Raw genomic sequence first — 18,541 nt, 5'->3', positions numbered from 1 at the left:
ACCTCATTCCCCTCATATTAAAACGTTTGTATTAGCAATACTTTGCCACATACTGATTATTTTAAGATCTTGAATTTTTTTTTTTTACAAAATTTGTACAATATAAATGAATTATCCCAAGCTGACAAGAGGATCGAACAGAGTTCACTCCTAATTCCATTGATTCCATTGGGTGAGAACCTAGTAAGTTGCAAGAACTTGTGTTCGAACCCTTTGTATATTATATATACAATAAAATATGTTCAAACGAATTCCATTGATATTGACCCCTTGTCTTCCAACTGAGATAAAAAAAAAAACCTTGGATGGTAAAAAGTAAATTACATATATATTTTGTTTTATTTATGCGTAATTTTTCGACTTGTGTAATTTTTTTTATAAAAACTTCCTGCTGTTTTTAAAGAACACAATTTTCAATGTTTAAGTCATTTTTCATAAAATAAACGTCAAATGGGCCCTCAAACAGGGTTTTGTTTTAGAGTTTTTATTAGCCTTTGATAACTGCAAATTAGTCTACACGTATAAATTTTTTTAGTCTAAGGTGTGGCATTTGAATATTATTTAATAAATCGATATGCATGAGATCAATGCCATTTATAACTACAGAACTGCAACTTTATCGCATATATAATCATTTTATAGATAACTTAACGCGTTAAGAATTAATTGTAGGTTTTACAAGAACCATGGTTTTGCTATACGTACAAGACTCTACACATGTACAAGTGTAGTTCCATCTAGTGATAAGCAGTGCTCTTTATAGAAAGAGGTCTATAGAATTTCTAAACTGTTCTACAAACTCAAGGCTGTAATGTCGATAACAGAAAATTTTCTGATATTGGTACTACATGTAACTCTGGTCCTTCCGTTAGAAGGAATTCTGTTACAGAACCAAGACTGTGGACAATGCATCGCACCGCTGGAGCACCAGGTCGCTCTCCTGCAACAAAGACTTGAAACACTAGAACAGAGTAAGTTGATGCACTTTAATACGATAATTCTACTGTTTTTAATTTAAAATTTAAAAAAACTTATTATCCAAATATCTGAGCCACATCTACCCTACAAAGAGAAAGTAGATGCACATATAACACAAACTGAGTCTTTTTAATCGACACTGCAAACGTTGATTAATCACGATAAAAATTTTCCTTATCCAAATCACGAAGGTTAATTAAAAAGTATATAGAAGTGCAATGTAAATGTATATTTTTATTTTTTTAATAATCCATTGATATATATATGTGTATTTTTGTTTTTGATTTTGTAGTTGCAAATCAGCAACCTGTTGCCTTTAGTGCAGAGCTGTCGACGTCCCTTGCGCATCCCTCAGCTGGTATGAGCATCGTATTCGATAAGGTTCAATTCAATTCCGGAAACTTCTACAACAACAAGACTGGCACATTTTATTGTCCTACTTCCGGTGTCTACTATTTTTCTCTTGAACTTTCCTCTAGTGCCCATCCCCAAAGTGGTCACTCACTGCATGCCAAGATAATGAAGAACGGCTCTCCTATATCCATCACTATCCTTGACAGTGACAGTCACCTGTCATATTTACGAAGAACATCCTCAGTGACAACACAACTGGCACAAGGTGACGTAATTTCCGTTCTAATCAACTTCGTCGTTGGAGATATCACAGTCACCGGTGGAGGCCCCCTTTCAACTTTCTCTGGTTTTCTTGTGCAAAGAATACAATAAATAACAGATCTAACACACATAACTTGTCATAAATACACGAACATTTAAATTATGTTACCATCTACAAGTTAATCAAGAACACCTTTCAATATTTCGGTTATATAAAAAGTATGACTTGAAAGCCCAAACCTTTCAATAAATAAAATGTTCTTTGATTACATAGAAGTAATAAAAATCTGTTTATGTTGTGTGAAGACTACTTAAGAATTATACGTTATTCTGATAAATATACTTAATCGACAGGTATATGCTCTATTGAGTTATATACATGTATACCTGTATCTCTATAAACTCGTTTTACCTGGGGCGTCAGTCGTTTGTTTTCTCACACCTGTGTTATAAACGTTACCGTTACTAGTCAGGTAGCGTACTTACACACACGTGCTTCCAACTGAATTGTTTTTGTCTAACAGCTGAATGATTTGGAATGACCATTATAAATCTGTTTTTCTTTTTATCTTCGTTCGATGACCGAAATCCAGCGACATGTGAATTCAGCGATCTCGTATGCGTTTCGTTCAGTGACAGCTGTAAATAATACACCACTGGCTTCCTCGCATAATCGCCTTCTGGGTAGGTACCCACACATATTATCAGATAATGCCGTTTGGATTCAGCTTTGCGTTTTGATATTCACTTGATGTTTAAGATAACGAATAATCGTTACTCAATATTAAGACTTTAATTCCATCTCGCGTTGACGCGTCCATGAAACTCTACTGCAGTGTTAGTATCGATCTGTGAGTGGAAGCAAGATGATTTCAAGGAATCTGTGTCCTGTGTTGTTGTCTTTGGTTACCTTTGCTGTGACCCTGACCACGAGCTCGCTGGTTCTAGGACCGAATGCCACCCAGCCCTGTGTGTGCTTACAACTAAAACTAACGACAAAGAAAGCACTGGCAATGCTGGAGGAACACGGAGGCGCTGGAAGATTCTTTTTAATGGAACAACGGGGTGTTGTTTATTCCTTTTCCTCTGAGCTGAGCGGTCAGAAACTTTTTGTGAATATGACGTCATTGGTTGAATATGACGCCGACGTCGCCGATGAGCGCGGGCTTCTGAGTATAGCCCTACACCCAAGATTTTCAGAGAACGGTAAATTTTACACGTACTCTATCCGGAAGTTCAACAACGTGCAGTATGCTTACGTGACAGAACTACAAGAGGTATCCGGACGAGTTGATGTCTCGAGAGAGAAATTGATAATGGTGATTCAACAACATAACGTTACAAGAAACGGAGGACAGGTAAAATGACTGACTTAATCAGATGACTGTGTACTCTCTCTCTCTCTCTCTCTCTCTCTCTCTCTCTCTCTCTCTCTCTCTCTCTAGAATACACGTAATCATATGCATTCGTTTAAGCTACACAAAGCTATAATGGCTTTAAATGACTCTCTTTTTTGTAGCTACTTTTTGGCAATGATGGATCCCTCTATATTTTTGTCGGCGATGGAGGCCTCCGCTCAACTGCCCAGAACATGTAGGTACTTGTAAAAGTCATTATAAGATATAACTTCTACTGTAAACTTAGGGAGACTTGGGTGGTTCATCACTGATCCATACAACCATCTCGTAGCTGCAAAAAATCCAGTCACAATTAATTGACGTTATGGCATGAAAGAATACTATTAACTTGGTCTTCAGTTGCATTCTTCATTCTCATCCTATATTGATTTTTCATCAGATGAATTTCAAAAACCCCTTTGTAGTTTAGACGTTGAAAAATACCTTTAAAAGGGCTACACCCTACATCCAAGTCTCGTTTAATTAACTGTTTTGTTAATCTAATGTGATATATAGTAAGAGTTATATTTCTTTATCAAAAGGGCTATGTACCTTTAAAAACATGTTTATCTCTACTAAATACATGTAGATTTTTTTGTACATTATGTGAATATTTATTTTTGCTATCTTTTTAGGTCTTCGCTTCTGGGAAAAGTTCTCCGAATAGATGTAGATCATGCTGAAGTCGCGGACAATTTGATTCGTTACTATTCTATACCTTCCGATAATCCGGATGTTAGTGGTCTCCGGGAAATCTATGCTTGGGGTTTCCGGAACCCTTGGAGGTGCAGTCTGGATATTGGTAAAACATTTTGTAATTGTTCACATTACTTTTATCATAAAAGAACATTACTAGTTGTGTAAAGACTACTTAGTATGTTTAAACAGTTTTGAAATGTATTTAATCATTTTTCTCATTCGTCTTAAAAACGTTTAGAAGTCTTCAACGACTTGTAATATAAGAGTTCATACAATTAGGTAAATTATAATTGGTTATGAATGTGCAAGCTCTATAGGGTACTAAAAAAATTTAGTTATTCTGCCAGAAAATACGATATCGCTGATATGGGATCGAAATGGGACAAACGATGGTTGGTAAAGTTTAAGTTTCTGCATGGTTTTTTTTTTTGGTAATTATTTTACTTTATTTTTTCAACTGATATTTTCCTGCTAGGGTAAGACTGTTTAACTCACATGGGACATCGCTAGATCTCTTATAGGGCATCAAATTTAGACCGTTACATGGCACTCTGACAAAGCCATTAAATATTGTAGAGGTTCTTATCAAGGCAAGACCTGCCGCACATGCATGTATAATATTCATTTTCTACTACATGTACTTTAACGGTAGTACTGTTTTAGAAGACCTAAATGTAAAATTTTGCTTTTAATAATTATTTAAAGAAAACTCCGACTCTTACTGACATTTTGGCATATATATTCATGTTATATGATATTTTCTGGGGTGGATATAATCTACGTTTCTACGGCCTTGAAATGTATTCATCTCTATAATCAGGATGGTGTCTCTGTTTATCATTGTCAGACGTAAATGTGGTCATTTAATGGCATATTATGCTGTCCATCCTTAAGATATCATACCATTTTCTCTACAGGAAGTACCAGTGGCGACATCTATTGTGGCGACTTGGGAGAAGGAGCACAGGACGAGATAAATCTCATCCAAAAGGGACATAACTACGGATGGGACATCAAAGAGGGCGCGATATGTAACAACCACCCCTGTAACTTGACAGGTTATGATAGTAATATTTAACTTGATTCTAAAACATTCATCCGTGTCGCATCATTTTTTTTTTATTTCAGAGAATGCAGATAAACAACCAATAAATATTTTTGAAACATTCACAAGAGTATAAAGACGGAAGTTATGTATGATTTATTCTCCTTCTGAATATACAGGCCTCGAGGGTGATCCCATATTTACATATAACCACAGTAAGGGCCCTGCGGCCGTCATAGGAGGCTACGTGTACAGGGGACCGTCCATCAAAAACCTCACCGGCAGATACCTATTTGCTGATATGTTCTCTAAGTATGTCTTAAAATGTAATCATATACCGGAATTATTTTAAACGTTATCTAATGGATTGGAAAATATTTTTTTGCAAATAAAAATGTATCAGAAAAAAATGCTGTAAATCATAAGTATCCTTTGTTATCTTCATGCTTTAGTCAATATGCTTTCAATTAATATAGGATTTTTTTATCGTTGACAGAAAGATAAGTAATATTTTTATTTTTAGGAATTGGAATTAACCACGCCCCAACCAAAGTTATACCATGTAATATTTAAAGAATGATTCCTTATTCTTTGAAATTAAAAAGCTCTAAACTAAGCAATATTCTCAAACAAACTATAGAATAATAAATATATGATATCATAGATATTTCTGCATGTGATAAATTTTTTAAACAATAAATTTGTAACTTTTTCCACCAGAAACTTCCTCCTAACATTGAAAAACAGCAGTGGGGGTCAGTGGGAGGAGAACCACCTGTATTATTGTGACCCGGGGGTGTGTCCGTGCCACGCCCGAGAGTCCGTGGGGGAGGACTACCTCGTGTCCTTTTCTCAGGACAGAAAAGGTAATAACAGTTACATTATTGTACCACTTTCAAAGTTTATATTACAAGAATTACTCAAAGCGTCTCAGGAAAAATCATTTTAAAAAACATCAAACGTTAACTCTCACAACAGTCAACATTCAAATTCAGTACGTCCATGTGATTGCTATACCCTGCCTTGTACTTGACCGGTAAAGTCCCTGTTACTTGTTCAGTATTTTTTTTAAAATTTACATCAATTACTGGTAAGTAATTAAAAAATAAATCTTCAAGATACATGTATTCTTACGATACTTTTTAATGATTAAAGGTTAAAGTAAAATACTTATTCCTTCATTCACACTGTTTTACCTGTTGTTTTTACTGTTATACCAAAGTAAAAACTGTGTATATAAGTCGCTTCTTTCAGGAGAAGTTTACTTGCTGACCACAAAGTCTTTCACTGGTCGATCAACAGATGACAGACTTCTGAAGCTTGTCTCCCCAAAGTAAGTCTGCTTTTTCTTTCTGTACTTTTATGACTACAAAGCTACAGTAAACCACTTCAAAATCGTACAGAGTAAGTCTTCTGGTCCAATCTGAAATCTATATCGCTTAGCAGTAAGGAACAGGTCCAATAAGCATTTGGGTTTTGTTGTTTTACACAGAACCATGAGAAAGGTTTAGGGAAAACTTGGCCAACTTATAATTGGATTAATACCCCCTCCCCTGATTTTCAATACAGTACATCTGTATGCTGAAGGAAATAACACAAAATTGTTTTGGCAGGTCTATAATTGTTAATTATTGTTTATGCATAGAAATTCTTGCTCTGAAAATACCAGTAGCAAGTTGTTATTTTGCTTCACGTGCAGTAAAAACAAATAATATAATCAAACATGAAATCAGGCACGTAGAATCGTTTTTGAAAGGGGGGCAAACTCATCCAAAATTAAAATCCCGACTAACCCCCCAAAAAACCCACTTCTCAATATCATGGGGGGTGGGGGGTGGGGCGCTGAGCATTACGTACCTATAAATTCATATAACACTAATGTCACTATTTGTTTTTTTCCTTTCAATTGAATTTTTTTACATGCTCCCAAAAAAAAGTGAAGGGGGGGGGGGGGGACTCCATCTTTAAAAAATGTTTGCTGCGATAAAAAGTGTTGAAAGAGGGCAGGCCCCCTGCGCCCCCCCCCCCCCCCCCCCCTATGCTACGTGCTTGTCAGGAAAAAGGAATTTGGAATTTTCTGCTAATAGCAAATTGTTTATGAATCTCTCTCTCTCTCTCTCTCTCTCTCTCTCTCTCTCTTTGACGGATTTGTCTTTCTTTTTCAGCCATGACTTCACAGTTTGTCAAGCGTCATCACATTTCAGTCTGTGGACAACGATAAGCAGTGTTGTTATATCGCTGGCAGTCCAAGCTTTTTCAAAGAACTACTTTCATATTCTATGACATTAGTTTGTACATCTCTAGATATTAATTAATTTACAGCAATGACTGTCTGATAGAATATGTCGTGTGTAAAAGTGAGATATGCGTAAATGATATGACGAAATGTGTTTGGTGCAAATCATGGAGTCGATGTATTGCCTGTATTGTCATCAAGCGTAAAATCTGGAAAAAACAATCGAATTTCAGATAATTTCTCTTTTATTTCAATTATGTCACTATGTGACTGCCGATGATATTCTTTTTATGTGATGACCGTATTCTCAATGGCTACATGTAATCTCTCTAATTCATGGATCAACGTAGTTTTTGAAACACACAACTATTTGTCATGTGAGACGTTGAAACTTGTTTTTTATATTTGAATTGGGCATTTATTTTGTTTTCTTTTGTATATCAATGTGCTATGTACGTCTTTATGAAACCGTACAAGCACGATTTATAAATAAATGTTGAAGACGTGGATTTTTTTTGTTCGGTTTTTTTAATTTTATAAATTTGTATGGGTGATTTAAAAAAAAATATATGTTATATCAAATAATCATCACGATTATAATTAATTTACTCTATACAGTCATGTATTTGTATAAATCTTTCAAATTGGCGTTACGCATCAATCCTATGTCTATGACATAAACGTACGCATACACACATTGGTAAAAACATATTTCTACCGCCTGTATTCGTTGTACAATATTATGACGTACATATACATGCCTTTGTAATAGATACATGACTATACAATCAAAGCGCCGCCGTAACAGCGAAATAAATCAAGAGCTATTTTGATAGAGAGATGCACATGGAAGAGGAGCATATTCTATCTCCGCACAGATAACCCTAGCTGTGCATCTTATAGCTGTGCTGTCAGCAATAATGATAAAAACGTGTTCATAAATTGCTAGCTCTTCATTCTTTCGTGTGATATGCTCGCCATAACACCAAGGTCGTTGATATCTTTATTCATTGCTCGTAATAAAATTCTCTGATTTTCCAGTAAATGCTTTATATATTGCCAATTTATTGAATGATTGGTTTTTTCCGATTTGGTTTACAAATAACTATGAAAAGTATTAAATCAATTCGATTTACTGCATGAATTCATAGTTAAAAACGCTAATGTTGGGAGATATATAAGACTATTGGCTATTTTGTTCAACGTGTTCATTAAACTTAAAAAAAAAATATTTCAACAATAATACTTACATATACGTACAATAATACAATATCAAGCATTCTACATTTTTTATTTTTGCAACATTTTCCTATTTATCAAAGGCGCATGGCCACGATTTTGGCCAAAATTTATTTTTCAGGTTTCTAATGTTTTAAATGCTTCTGTTAGGCATTTCTAGTAGTCAACCAAGATTTGGATGTCGGTCGCCAAGTTATGACCGAGATAACGAACTCACAATTCTTTGTTATGTAAATAAACCTCAGGTCACTTATTTGTATACATTTGTATTGTAATTGTTGAGCTGCATGTTGTAATTGTTGAGCTGCATGTTGAAAAATTTGCATTAGCATCCATTCATTACATTCAAAAGTTACAACATGATAAGTATAAAGATGCCCAGTTTTGGGTATTCCTAAGATAAAAAAATCCTAAGATAAAAAAATGTTCAGTTTATCAGATGGTAATGTGATTAACAAACTTTAAGGGTGATCTCTCCCACAACTGTCACCCTCCCCTTAAAAAATCTACTACGAAAAGGGTAAATCTGGATCCAAAGCAACAATTGTAGGTATAAAAACTGGAATGAGATATAAAGCTAGAACATACAGAGGTGGAAATTTAAAGAGAAATCATAGTCTAGTTAATCTTATTTTGACTACTCTCACACCGTCGTTGTTGATTTGTTCCCGGACAACAGCCTGTTGGCGGAATCGGACGCACCCTCTATTTCCGCTTCCTGTTGAACTCCCAACCTTGCCTTCCTTTTGGCCTTCGATTTTTCCTTTTCCGGCTAAAAAAAAAAAGATTGAAAATCATATCTTTTTAAAGAAACGTTAACGATATCGTTAATATGTGTACTATTAAAAAAGTATCAATGATATTTGTATGCATATCCAATTTAAATCAGAATCTAAAATGATAAATCTAAAACCTTCCAATGTGAAGCAAATTTATTTCACATTTGAACGAAATGCCCATATTGTTTTCATTACCTCTTCGGCATATTTGTAGATGATGTATTCTATTAACGTAACCAAACCCCCAAACACCAATCCAATGGCTAAAGCCAACATGGCTCCAGAAAAATGGCCGACATCGAGCACAAAGAATTTTGGAACTTCGTAAAGCTCGGGGCGACTCAAGTCAAATGAAATTCCTCGACAGGACGCGGAAAACCACCTTTCATACATGTCATTTAGAATTCCTACTTCATCCAGCGACGATATTGCTGCATTCAGTCTCCGTTCGATCGTCGAGTCTTTTGGTAAAACTAAGGCATATTGTCTATAAAAAGACGGATCCTCAACTACATAAAGCTTGCAGGAATAGCTTCGCAAATAGTACTTGATCATCATGGATTCCCCTATAAACGCTAGAGCCTGCGTCGGCTCGTCGTTGACTTTTTCCAAGCCTTCCTTTATGGAATTAACGGTGCCGTACCCTTTGGACCTTAGCTGCCGGGCTATCCTGGCCTCTGATTTGGAAATAAACTCTTCCATTGCTCCTCCTTTGGTAATGATATATGGAATGTCACTGTTCACGAAATCGTTGAAATTCTTAACTGCTACAATCTTTTCGATGCTTTTGGTGTTGCTCTCAAGCTTGAGTAAATTTGATAGGTTTGCGATGTAACAAGAGATCGAGATGATGGCAAAAAGCCACCAAAACATGACAATGATTCTGCCACCGATGGAGCGAGGAGCCCGAACGTAACCTACAAATTCAGGACACAAGTCCGTTAGTTTCAAATAAAAAAAATGTACTCATCACAGATGATTGGGTCTCGATATAGTGAACCAACCAATTGAGGTAGTTGTGTTTAATGAATCAAAACTAGAAGAAGAAAAAATCATTGTTACGTTACACATCTAAAAAAAAATAATGAAGAAAAGCCCCCTTTTCACTAATTCTTAACACAAATATTAATCAACCGTTATAATAAATTGCCACGTAAACATTTCAGCTGAAGATAGCGGATTTTATTTTATTATAGCGGATGACAGTACTTAAACACTTCCAACTTGACGCATAATTATGCCACTATGCATGCACCTGTTTCTGCAATATCAAGAGCGTTACCTTGCCACATCAGAGCGCTTATGGCGAACCAGAAGCTGTTCATACAGGTGAAGGACTCCCCTTCACGAAGAGTTGCTTCCCTGTCGTGCGACATTCTCCGCCATTCATAGGGGTTAAAATAAGACACCACGTACAGTATGATGCTGGTCACGAGAAACGAGATGAAGATCATCATCCACACGCTGGGTTTGAGCGGGGCCCAGATCCTCAACAGGCGGTGCTCCACTGTTTCCTCGATGTTCTCCGGTTTCTGCAATACTATTCCAAATGGTGTTGTAAGAAACGGAGTGGAAAAGTCGACGCTCTTTGCCCGTTTAGAAGTGATGGTTATTGGACCTGCGGCAAAGGCAGCCCTCTAAAACATAATTAAAAGTTGTTGAACACAGCTTTTAATCACTTAAGCCACTTAAGTCAGTAGCAGGCAGGTTCGAGGTCCATTCTAAGCAGTTGCTATCAATCGTTTTCATTGCTAGATTCATGAATTAGCTCAAGTTTTCTCCCAGTTCTGAATTCATCTACGAATTTCATTGCTATTAACCTTACAAAGACGTTTTAGACATTTGACATCTCGAATCAAACTCAATGTTGCGAAATAAGTATTTTTTCTGATGTTTAGATCTTATACTTGTTTATTACCTTTTGAATGACCTCATTGATTGTTCCGCTCCAGTTCCCCGGCGTCAACTCTCGTCCAAATGTCCCATCGGGCGAGATTTCAATTTTGTACTCAAAGTTCGCTTTTTTCTTTACTTCATCTAACAAGTCGATAATATAGCCGCGATATGTTTTGTTATCACCAAATTCGTCATTTTTGACCTCCATAAGGAATGGCGAAGTCTAGAAAAATCAAACAAACTTAATATTAGAACGTTTGAATGCTGATATTTAAAATTTAGTGAATGGACATATGCATATTCTGCATGAATTATTTCTTTTGCTTATTGAATGGTTTTTCCTATTCTGATAAGTTGCATGGTTAATGAAAACAGATATATGAAGCGTCGACCGATAAACAAGATATTTAAAAAGAAAGTCTGAAAATTCTCTAACCTTTAAATCCATTTCGACAATTTCAAAATTGAAAGATGTATATAACGTGCGTGACCATCAAAGGGGCATGGTCACGATTTTGGTCAAAATTTATTTTTACGTTTTGAATGTTTGCAATGCTCCAGTAAGGCATTTCTAATAGTCAAACGAAATTTGATCGCCATTAGTCGATGTATAAGTGAAATACAGAGCTTACAATTCTATGTAAACAAAGCTTTTGTTTACAATTTGAATGATGAAGTAAAAATTTTAGTTTTAGACCTAAAATGAAATGTAATGTTAAATGTAATTAGGAACTGTTTATATATGCTTAAAATGAATAAGAAGATGATAGACATTCAGCTTGAATTTTTTTTACTGAAATATTAAACCTATATGTAGAAAAACAGGGCACAAGCCTTATTCACATGACAAATAGCTGTGAGCTCTGTATTTTGCTAATAACTCTACGGCTGACCCTCAAATTCCATTTGATCATTAAAAATGCATTCCTTAAGCATTATAAATAAAAAAAAAAACCCAGATAAATAGAGGTTGACCAAAATCGTGACCATGCCCATTTAAGCATGTCAATATTGAAAAATGTCATTTAACCATTGATGAAAATGACATATACTGTAATTGATACTATAATAATTGTAAAGTTGCATGTACTTTTGTTACATGTCTGGTTTAGTATGAACTTATTATGTCTCAATCGTCAAATAATGTGACTGGGGTTTTAGATGCTGTTTACCATATAATGGCAAGATGCTATCGCATGATTGTCACAGTGTATAAGCAGAAACAATTGTAAAATAGCGATTATTGATTGAGCAAGCACTAGGACATCTGTAAAATGCCTTGCAATTTTAAGCAAAAGGACAGATGTCAAATAACGGGTAATTGCCAGCAGAACAAATCTGTAAATTGAAGTATACTATCAGTGAGCAAGCCCAGTGCATGTGTATATAAATAATTGTGTGTACATTTATACAGTTGATTCACTAAAATACCATGGAAATGGTACACGAGGTGCATAAACATTTTTTGAATATACTGATGTTTCATTAGTATCCCTAGTACTTCATTTTCATGAATTTTATCGTTGTTAAATTCCAAAGCTAGCTCATTGGAGTAAGATCTATGACAACATGTTTCATCATGAGGACCGCTGTCGACGAGTTCACGCATCCTGTGAAACTGTGAATTGTTAAATCCACGGAAAACTTCTACCCACGAATACTTAAATAAAATGGGTTATCAAAAAGATAATCAATTGAATTAATTTTTGATACAAACATATTTCACCTAGTTATTCCATGGATTAAATACAATACAATATATCCTGCAATGCATGTACATGTAAGTCTCTACAATTAAAAAAAACTGTATTGTAAGCTCACGTACCGAAATATAACAAAATTCATGTTGTTTATTTTGCTGTATTAATCAATACTAGATAAACAACAGTCACGTTTGTTTTTACTTATCAAGTTTGTCAATAGTATGTCGGGATACTTGGGTCAATTTAAGGCTCGGCAAATTTCGTCGATTGTGAGTAAGCAACTTAATAAATGTACTGTTCTATCGAGGATTAAAACTTTTTGTAAGTTATTAAACTGAGGAAAGTAACATCATGAGAAAATGACGTGTTAAGGCCCCATGTTGCGGTCTATACTGATTGCAGTCTACAGAAATATATACGACAACCATATGATCCGTTTTATCCAATGATGTTGCGTTATTCTATAGACAGAGGCAAAACAAAATGAACCGGACAGCAAAAATTCTGCTAACCTCAACCCTCTCACTATTTAAGTATAAGTTGTGCAAAGGCATGTTCATATGAAGACTTGAGAAAAAGTGCATTTGTTACAATATACAGTACTTAAATGGTACGTAAACAAGCTAGAAGAGCCGCAATATTAACTTACACTGCCACATGGCAACAAAACGACCCAAAACTATTTTTCCTTCCCTTTTGAATAAAGCGATAAAATATTAATTTTCTTTGCATTATTTGAAGGCGAAACTCCTACGATACGTTTTACACTGTTTTCAACATAAAATACTGGTTAATAAATCGATAAAGTCAAACATTTTGCATAACGAATTGAATTTTCAAACTATGAGGGTTTTTTTTTCAAAATGTGAACTTTTTACCATTTTATTTGTCAAAAGCTACATGATGTATACTAGAATTATAAAATGAGAGAGAGAGAGAGAGAGAGGGCCTGTCAAGACAAGCAATATATTGACTTTTTCTGCTCATTCAATCATGTCAGTGATGTTTTTCTAGCAGGCAAGTAAATTGCTGGAAAGAAGTAACATGCGTAGATCCTAGTGTGAAGGAGATGATAATTTTAGCTCCGAAAGCTGCTGACCTTAATATGCAGCAATAACAAACAATGATGCTTCTTGCTAGATACTTGAAACAGACATGCATATACCGAACCCTTTCATATTTATAATAAAAGTCAGCCCTAGTTTGTTTGTTTTTTCTTTTTTCATTGTAACATCTCTTTTCGTCTTAACTTTTTTTTAAAAATTGAAATGTAGTATACCGGTATCGTAACATTCACAGACAAAAAATAAATAAATCGCGAACCATTTACTTAAACCAGATCTTAGCAAGATTAAAGATATAGCACGCGCAAAGTGTACTGGCCGAGCGATAAATGTATTCTGTATACAAAGTTCTAAATCCGCTGAATTCTAAATGCAAAACATCGTAAGAGCTTTCTATATCCTCAGCAGTGTAAGGATAACCATGCAGTCACGTCCTTGGAAACTGTCAGAATAGCATCTGTCAGAATCACAGCTAGAAGAGATGTTATATTACACAAGCAATCAATACGTTAGTTCTAGCTTTTCTATTGAAAGAGACAGCAATTAGTTGAGAAAGGGCTTTATATTAACGCGACAAAATAGCTGCAAGACAAAATGGAACAGCAGTATATTGCAATTTTGCCGTAATACCCAAGAATTAACGAATGAAAATTCATTTGTGCGCTTGCTAGGCATGGAATGTACAGTACTGCATGCATAATGGTTCTCTGATTAATGAAGCAACTGTTGCCTTTGTAGTTTATGTACACACATATACTGAGCTTACCAGAACGGACGAAACAGTTAATGGCGCTGCCTGAAACAAAATAGAGAAATACATTAGAATTTCCTAAATAAATTTTTTTTTTAATTTTTGAATCAATCAATTTGGTTTTCTACATGACATGAGGTTTCAAACAATACTACTTTTATATTGTTATAATACTATCTCTCTCTCTCTCTCTCTCTCTCTCTCTCTCTCTCTCTCTCTCTATCTCTCTCTCTCTCTCAGGTAGATATATTGATTTCGAAAAAATAAAACACCGCGAGAAAACCCCCACACATACATCACCTAAGCTATAAATAGACTGCTTGAATTCTCCGCAAAATGAGATAATTGACTGAAAATGACTCCATTTATCCAAAGACATTACGTACCTCACTCGATTGAAGAATGGTGTAAACTAACAAAACCCAATACACAAATCTCTCCATAGCTGTCGTGATTACTCAAAGAGCAAGTTGCATAAATCCCGCCGATTTCAGAAAGGGTGTATGCGCATTATAGCTTAATCCTCTAGTGATACACAATCATGGGAATTCATACAGCCGCCGCCCGATTCTCGAGTACTGATGTGAAAAACATACTATGATTACCGCGAGCGTTAATATTAGATTCCTAAGTTTGTACGCTTGTAGCATCCGTACTAATATACAATGTATATACCCATGCAAGATATGACAGCAGCGAGAAACTGTATACCTCCAAGTGTATTATATTTTCTTCAATGTACGCGCTTTCAATTCCTATCAGTATGCCAATGAAAAAGTAATTGAACCCAACTGGGAAGCGTGCGCGTGTGTAAAGCTGGAGGGGAAAAGTTAATATAGCAACAAACGAGCAATCGTTTCAGAGAAATAATACTAATTATAATCAAGATAAACAAGCCAAGGGCAGTTCTTGTATACATGTATATTTGAGTTTGTACGAATCATAATGTCATAATAGCACGTATTCAACATTCATAATGTATCGTATCAAGCTTTTTAACACGTGGAATTCGAACCCTGTATCAGTATGACTTTTTGATTTATGTTCAAATTATATATTAGGTTCCGATTTTCACTTTTCTGAAACTGATTTTTCTACCTCTACAACAGAAATATGATTCCCAACGATATAAGATACTATACAATTATTGCTGTCTTTGAGGTCAATACGATGATTTCGCTACCCGAGAAGTACAATATTCACCGAGCCGGAGGCGAGGTGAATATCGTACTTAGAGGGTAGCTAAATCATCGTATTGACCTCAAAAACAGCAATAATTATTTTATTGTATGATTGAGACGAATTGATACAGACATATATTAAATTATATTAAAGTGTTATCAAGCAACGTTTTAGTTTGAAGCCGAAGAAATTAAGAAACGCGATGTTTCATTAACGATCTATTTTTAGTCCAATGTAGAGAAAATCAAATGTTATATTGACCCCTTAGGTCACGTGAAGGTAAATATTACGTTTTATTATACTTTCATGTTAAATACTGAAATCTGATTGGTTTAGACGCAGTTGATAATCCGTTCTATTTCCCTCAGCGTTAGCAACACACTTAGCAACGGGTAACACAACAAATTGTTACATGCGCGTAAATTATGCGCGTACGGTTCGCCGTGGAATTCACGTCATTTCTATATAAAAGCAGTAAAAATATATATAAAATTAAGACATTCAGTGTAATAAAATAAATAGTGCCTGTTTGGGAGGATAACAGTTGAAATTGACACCCCTCGAAAACCATTGTCAACCTCCACTTCGCGTCGGTTGACAATGGTTTTCTCAAGGTGTCAATTTCAACTGTTACCCTCCCAAACAGGCACTATTTATATAAGGAATAAGGAATCATTCTTTGAGTATTATGAGGTGATAATTTCGGTCGGGGCGTGATCAAATTCAATAAAGCCCGAAGGGCTTTATGATAGATTTGATCACGTCCCGACCGGAATCATCATCTCATAATATTCAAAGAATGATTCCTTATTACTTATATTTATATAATTTTAAGCCATTGTACGATTAACTGTTTAAAAATAACTAAGAAAACCCCGCTGGCGCCCCAATTTGTAGTTATGGGTTTTATAGTACAAAATCGATACGTAGTGTTATCACAGGCAAAGACACTGGGAAATGTAAATATATATTATTAACAATCAAAGGGATTTTGTTGTGTTATAAGAAATTGAACCACTTTAACAAGAGCTTGGACTTTGGGTAGTTCTGTTAAAAAGCAATGTGACGTAGGCCTGTCTATTTCATTGTCAGCCACTCAGCCATGGTTCTCTCTGAAATTAACAAGATTTGTCTGGCTTTTGAGCTAAGACTTCGCAATTGGTGCATATTCGCTTGAATCCGTGTCATTGCGTGGACCCTGAGGTCCACGCAGAAAATATATAAGCCAGGTTAAACCGGGTGCTATGGGGAAAATTCAGCCTGCGCATGAGCTAGTCTGGTTCCTGTTCGTAATGGGTAGCTCAGGGAACCATGTTAGCACACGTTTATCTGAATCGGGATCGGGATTCCGTACCATATGGACACATAAGTTAATAAATAAATATATAACATCACATATTAAGGGTCATTAATATAAAATACATGGTTAATGTCTTGAAATAAATGACTGATTAAGCGGTATTTAGGCGGGTTAAGGAAACGTGACAGCTATAGTCTGTCCCAAGATATTTATGCAGCACATTTGGTTAAGGCGCTGTTATTGTAAAGTTGTCAGTAAACAGTACAGAAAACAAAGTATTCCTTTAAAAAAAAATGATTGGCATGTGATATGAACTATCAATATTATGAAATTAGTTAATGTTATGCCGAAACTACAGCATGCATCATATAGCATTATTTGAAATGTTTTGTTGTTTTCCGAATACACATGTAGCTTAACTTTACTTTTATAGTAGGCGAGGCTAGAGAACTTCCCGATTAAATTTCTTTAAGCATTTAAGGTAGTCCTATACTCGACACTAAATGGGCTCAATCATTAAAAGCTTAGCTTTAAATGATAAATATACATTCTAGCAATACATATACAAAAGAAAATATATATGTTTACATGCTAGTTTGTTTGTTATCACCTCTCAGACGGGTGTACCCCCTTGCGAAAATTAATGACAATTATGAATTTTGCCAGACGTCCGTTTTTCATAAAAATATTTACCAATTTTGGGGAAATTAGAACTGAACATACAAAATAGAGTATAAATATTTATTTATGCCATATCTCATCAATAATTTTGCGCAAATTTTTGTAAGTAAGTCCGCTTTATGGACCTGATGTATCAAAATAGAATACAAAAAATGCATTGTTAGTACGCGTTTGGTAAGTTTTTTACTATTTTATGGACTCAAACTTAAATTCATGGTGTTTATTCTAAAGATTGACATATTAGAAAAAAGATTTGGTAAAATAAATTATATGTTGACGGATTACTTTTCACGCTATAAGCTCTAAACAAAGTAGACCCTGACGAAAAAATCTGTAAAAATCACATTTTGCTACGGTTTTCTGCCTAAATCTGTCAACAATGTTAGATATCATTTAAACATTAATTAATTGACGATTGATTTAATTCGAAATAGCTTCTGTCTCTAAATTTAAACTGGTTTTAGTAAAAGAAAAAGAAAAATTCGGGGGGGGGGGGGGGGGGGGGGTCAAAACAAAGAAGATATAAGCATACCTGAAATCCTGGTTAATCAGAAAGTTTTTTATTTTACTTTAACAGAATCGAGTTTCTCAACATTAATCATTTCTATCTCTCATAGAATACATATATTACCGTTCTAATTGCTTATTATTGCCATTGTTTACAACAGCGATGTAGAGCAAAATCAATACCGGGTATCAAAAACGCTTTGTAAAAGTCGAACCAATATTGTAAAATCCGTATTATGACGTAGTGCGATACTCGGACTACTTTAAGTATGATTGAATAATTATGTCACTGTATAAAAGTTTAAATATCAAGAAAAATGCATCAAAATATGAATTTTTTAACTTACACAAAGCTGTCACTGCATAGTTAACAAAGAAGTGCGAATCGTAATGTGTGCGCAAATAGTAGAATTCACCAAATGCCTGATACTATACATGCAAATTTCATTCATAGATAGATCATAATTAT

At 35.0% G+C, this 18,541-nt stretch overlaps 2 protein-coding genes across 2 annotated transcripts; one reads left to right on the top strand and one right to left on the bottom strand.

Moving 5' to 3' along the window:
• The first annotated feature begins 2,459 nt into the window (after positions 1-2,459).
• Positions 2,460-7,478, top strand: LOC105348477 (HHIP-like protein 2). Its single transcript, XM_034467851.2, has 8 exons — positions 2,460-2,951; positions 3,113-3,186; positions 3,626-3,792; positions 4,607-4,747; positions 4,914-5,046; positions 5,455-5,600; positions 5,989-6,067; positions 6,900-7,478. Exons 1-8 carry the CDS (start codon positions 2,460-2,462, stop codon positions 7,015-7,017), a joined length of 1,350 nt encoding a protein of 449 aa, XP_034323742.2. The 3' UTR covers positions 7,018-7,478.
• A 764-nt stretch (positions 7,479-8,242) lies between these two features.
• Positions 8,243-11,125, bottom strand: LOC105332449 (glutamate receptor ionotropic, kainate 3). The gene is made up of 4 exons (XM_034467852.2): positions 10,907-11,125; positions 10,271-10,625; positions 9,184-9,905; positions 8,243-8,981 (listed from the first exon to the last, which is right to left on the bottom strand). Exons 1-4 carry the CDS (start codon positions 11,090-11,092, stop codon positions 8,853-8,855), a joined length of 1,392 nt encoding a protein of 463 aa, XP_034323743.2. The 5' UTR covers positions 11,093-11,125; the 3' UTR covers positions 8,243-8,852.
• Positions 11,126-18,541: the final 7,416 nt, after the last annotated feature.

The sequence above is a fragment of the Magallana gigas genome, chromosome 6 (genome assembly GCF_963853765.1).
Source record: "Magallana gigas chromosome 6, xbMagGiga1.1, whole genome shotgun sequence".
Taxonomy (NCBI): Eukaryota; Metazoa; Mollusca; class Bivalvia; order Ostreida; family Ostreidae; genus Magallana; species Magallana gigas.
Note: the sequence above shows the minus strand (reverse complement) of the source record. Positions and strands in the feature narration are given on the sequence as shown.

Excerpts from the sequence above, each read along its gene's own strand:
- LOC105348477 (XM_034467851.2), top strand. The coding sequence starts at position 2,460 with ATGATTTCAAGGAATCTGTGTCCTGTGTTGTTGTCTTTGGTTACCTTT. Across the intron at positions 4,748-4,913 it reads CCACCCCTGTAACTTGACAG|GCCTCGAGGGTGATCCCATA; the intron begins GTTATGATAGTA and ends CTGAATATACAG. Across the intron at positions 6,068-6,899 it reads CTGAAGCTTGTCTCCCCAAA|CCATGACTTCACAGTTTGTC; the intron begins GTAAGTCTGCTT and ends TTTCTTTTTCAG.
- LOC105332449 (XM_034467852.2), bottom strand. The coding sequence starts at position 11,092 with ATGGAGGTCAAAAATGACGAATTTGGTGATAACAAAACATATCGCGGC. Across the intron at positions 9,906-10,270 it reads AAGCGCTCTGATGTGGCAAG|GTTACGTTCGGGCTCCTCGC; the intron begins GTAACGCTCTTG and ends CTGAATTTGTAG. Across the intron at positions 8,982-9,183 it reads TCTACAAATATGCCGAAGAG|CCGGAAAAGGAAAAATCGAA; the intron begins GTAATGAAAACA and ends TTTTTTTTTTAG.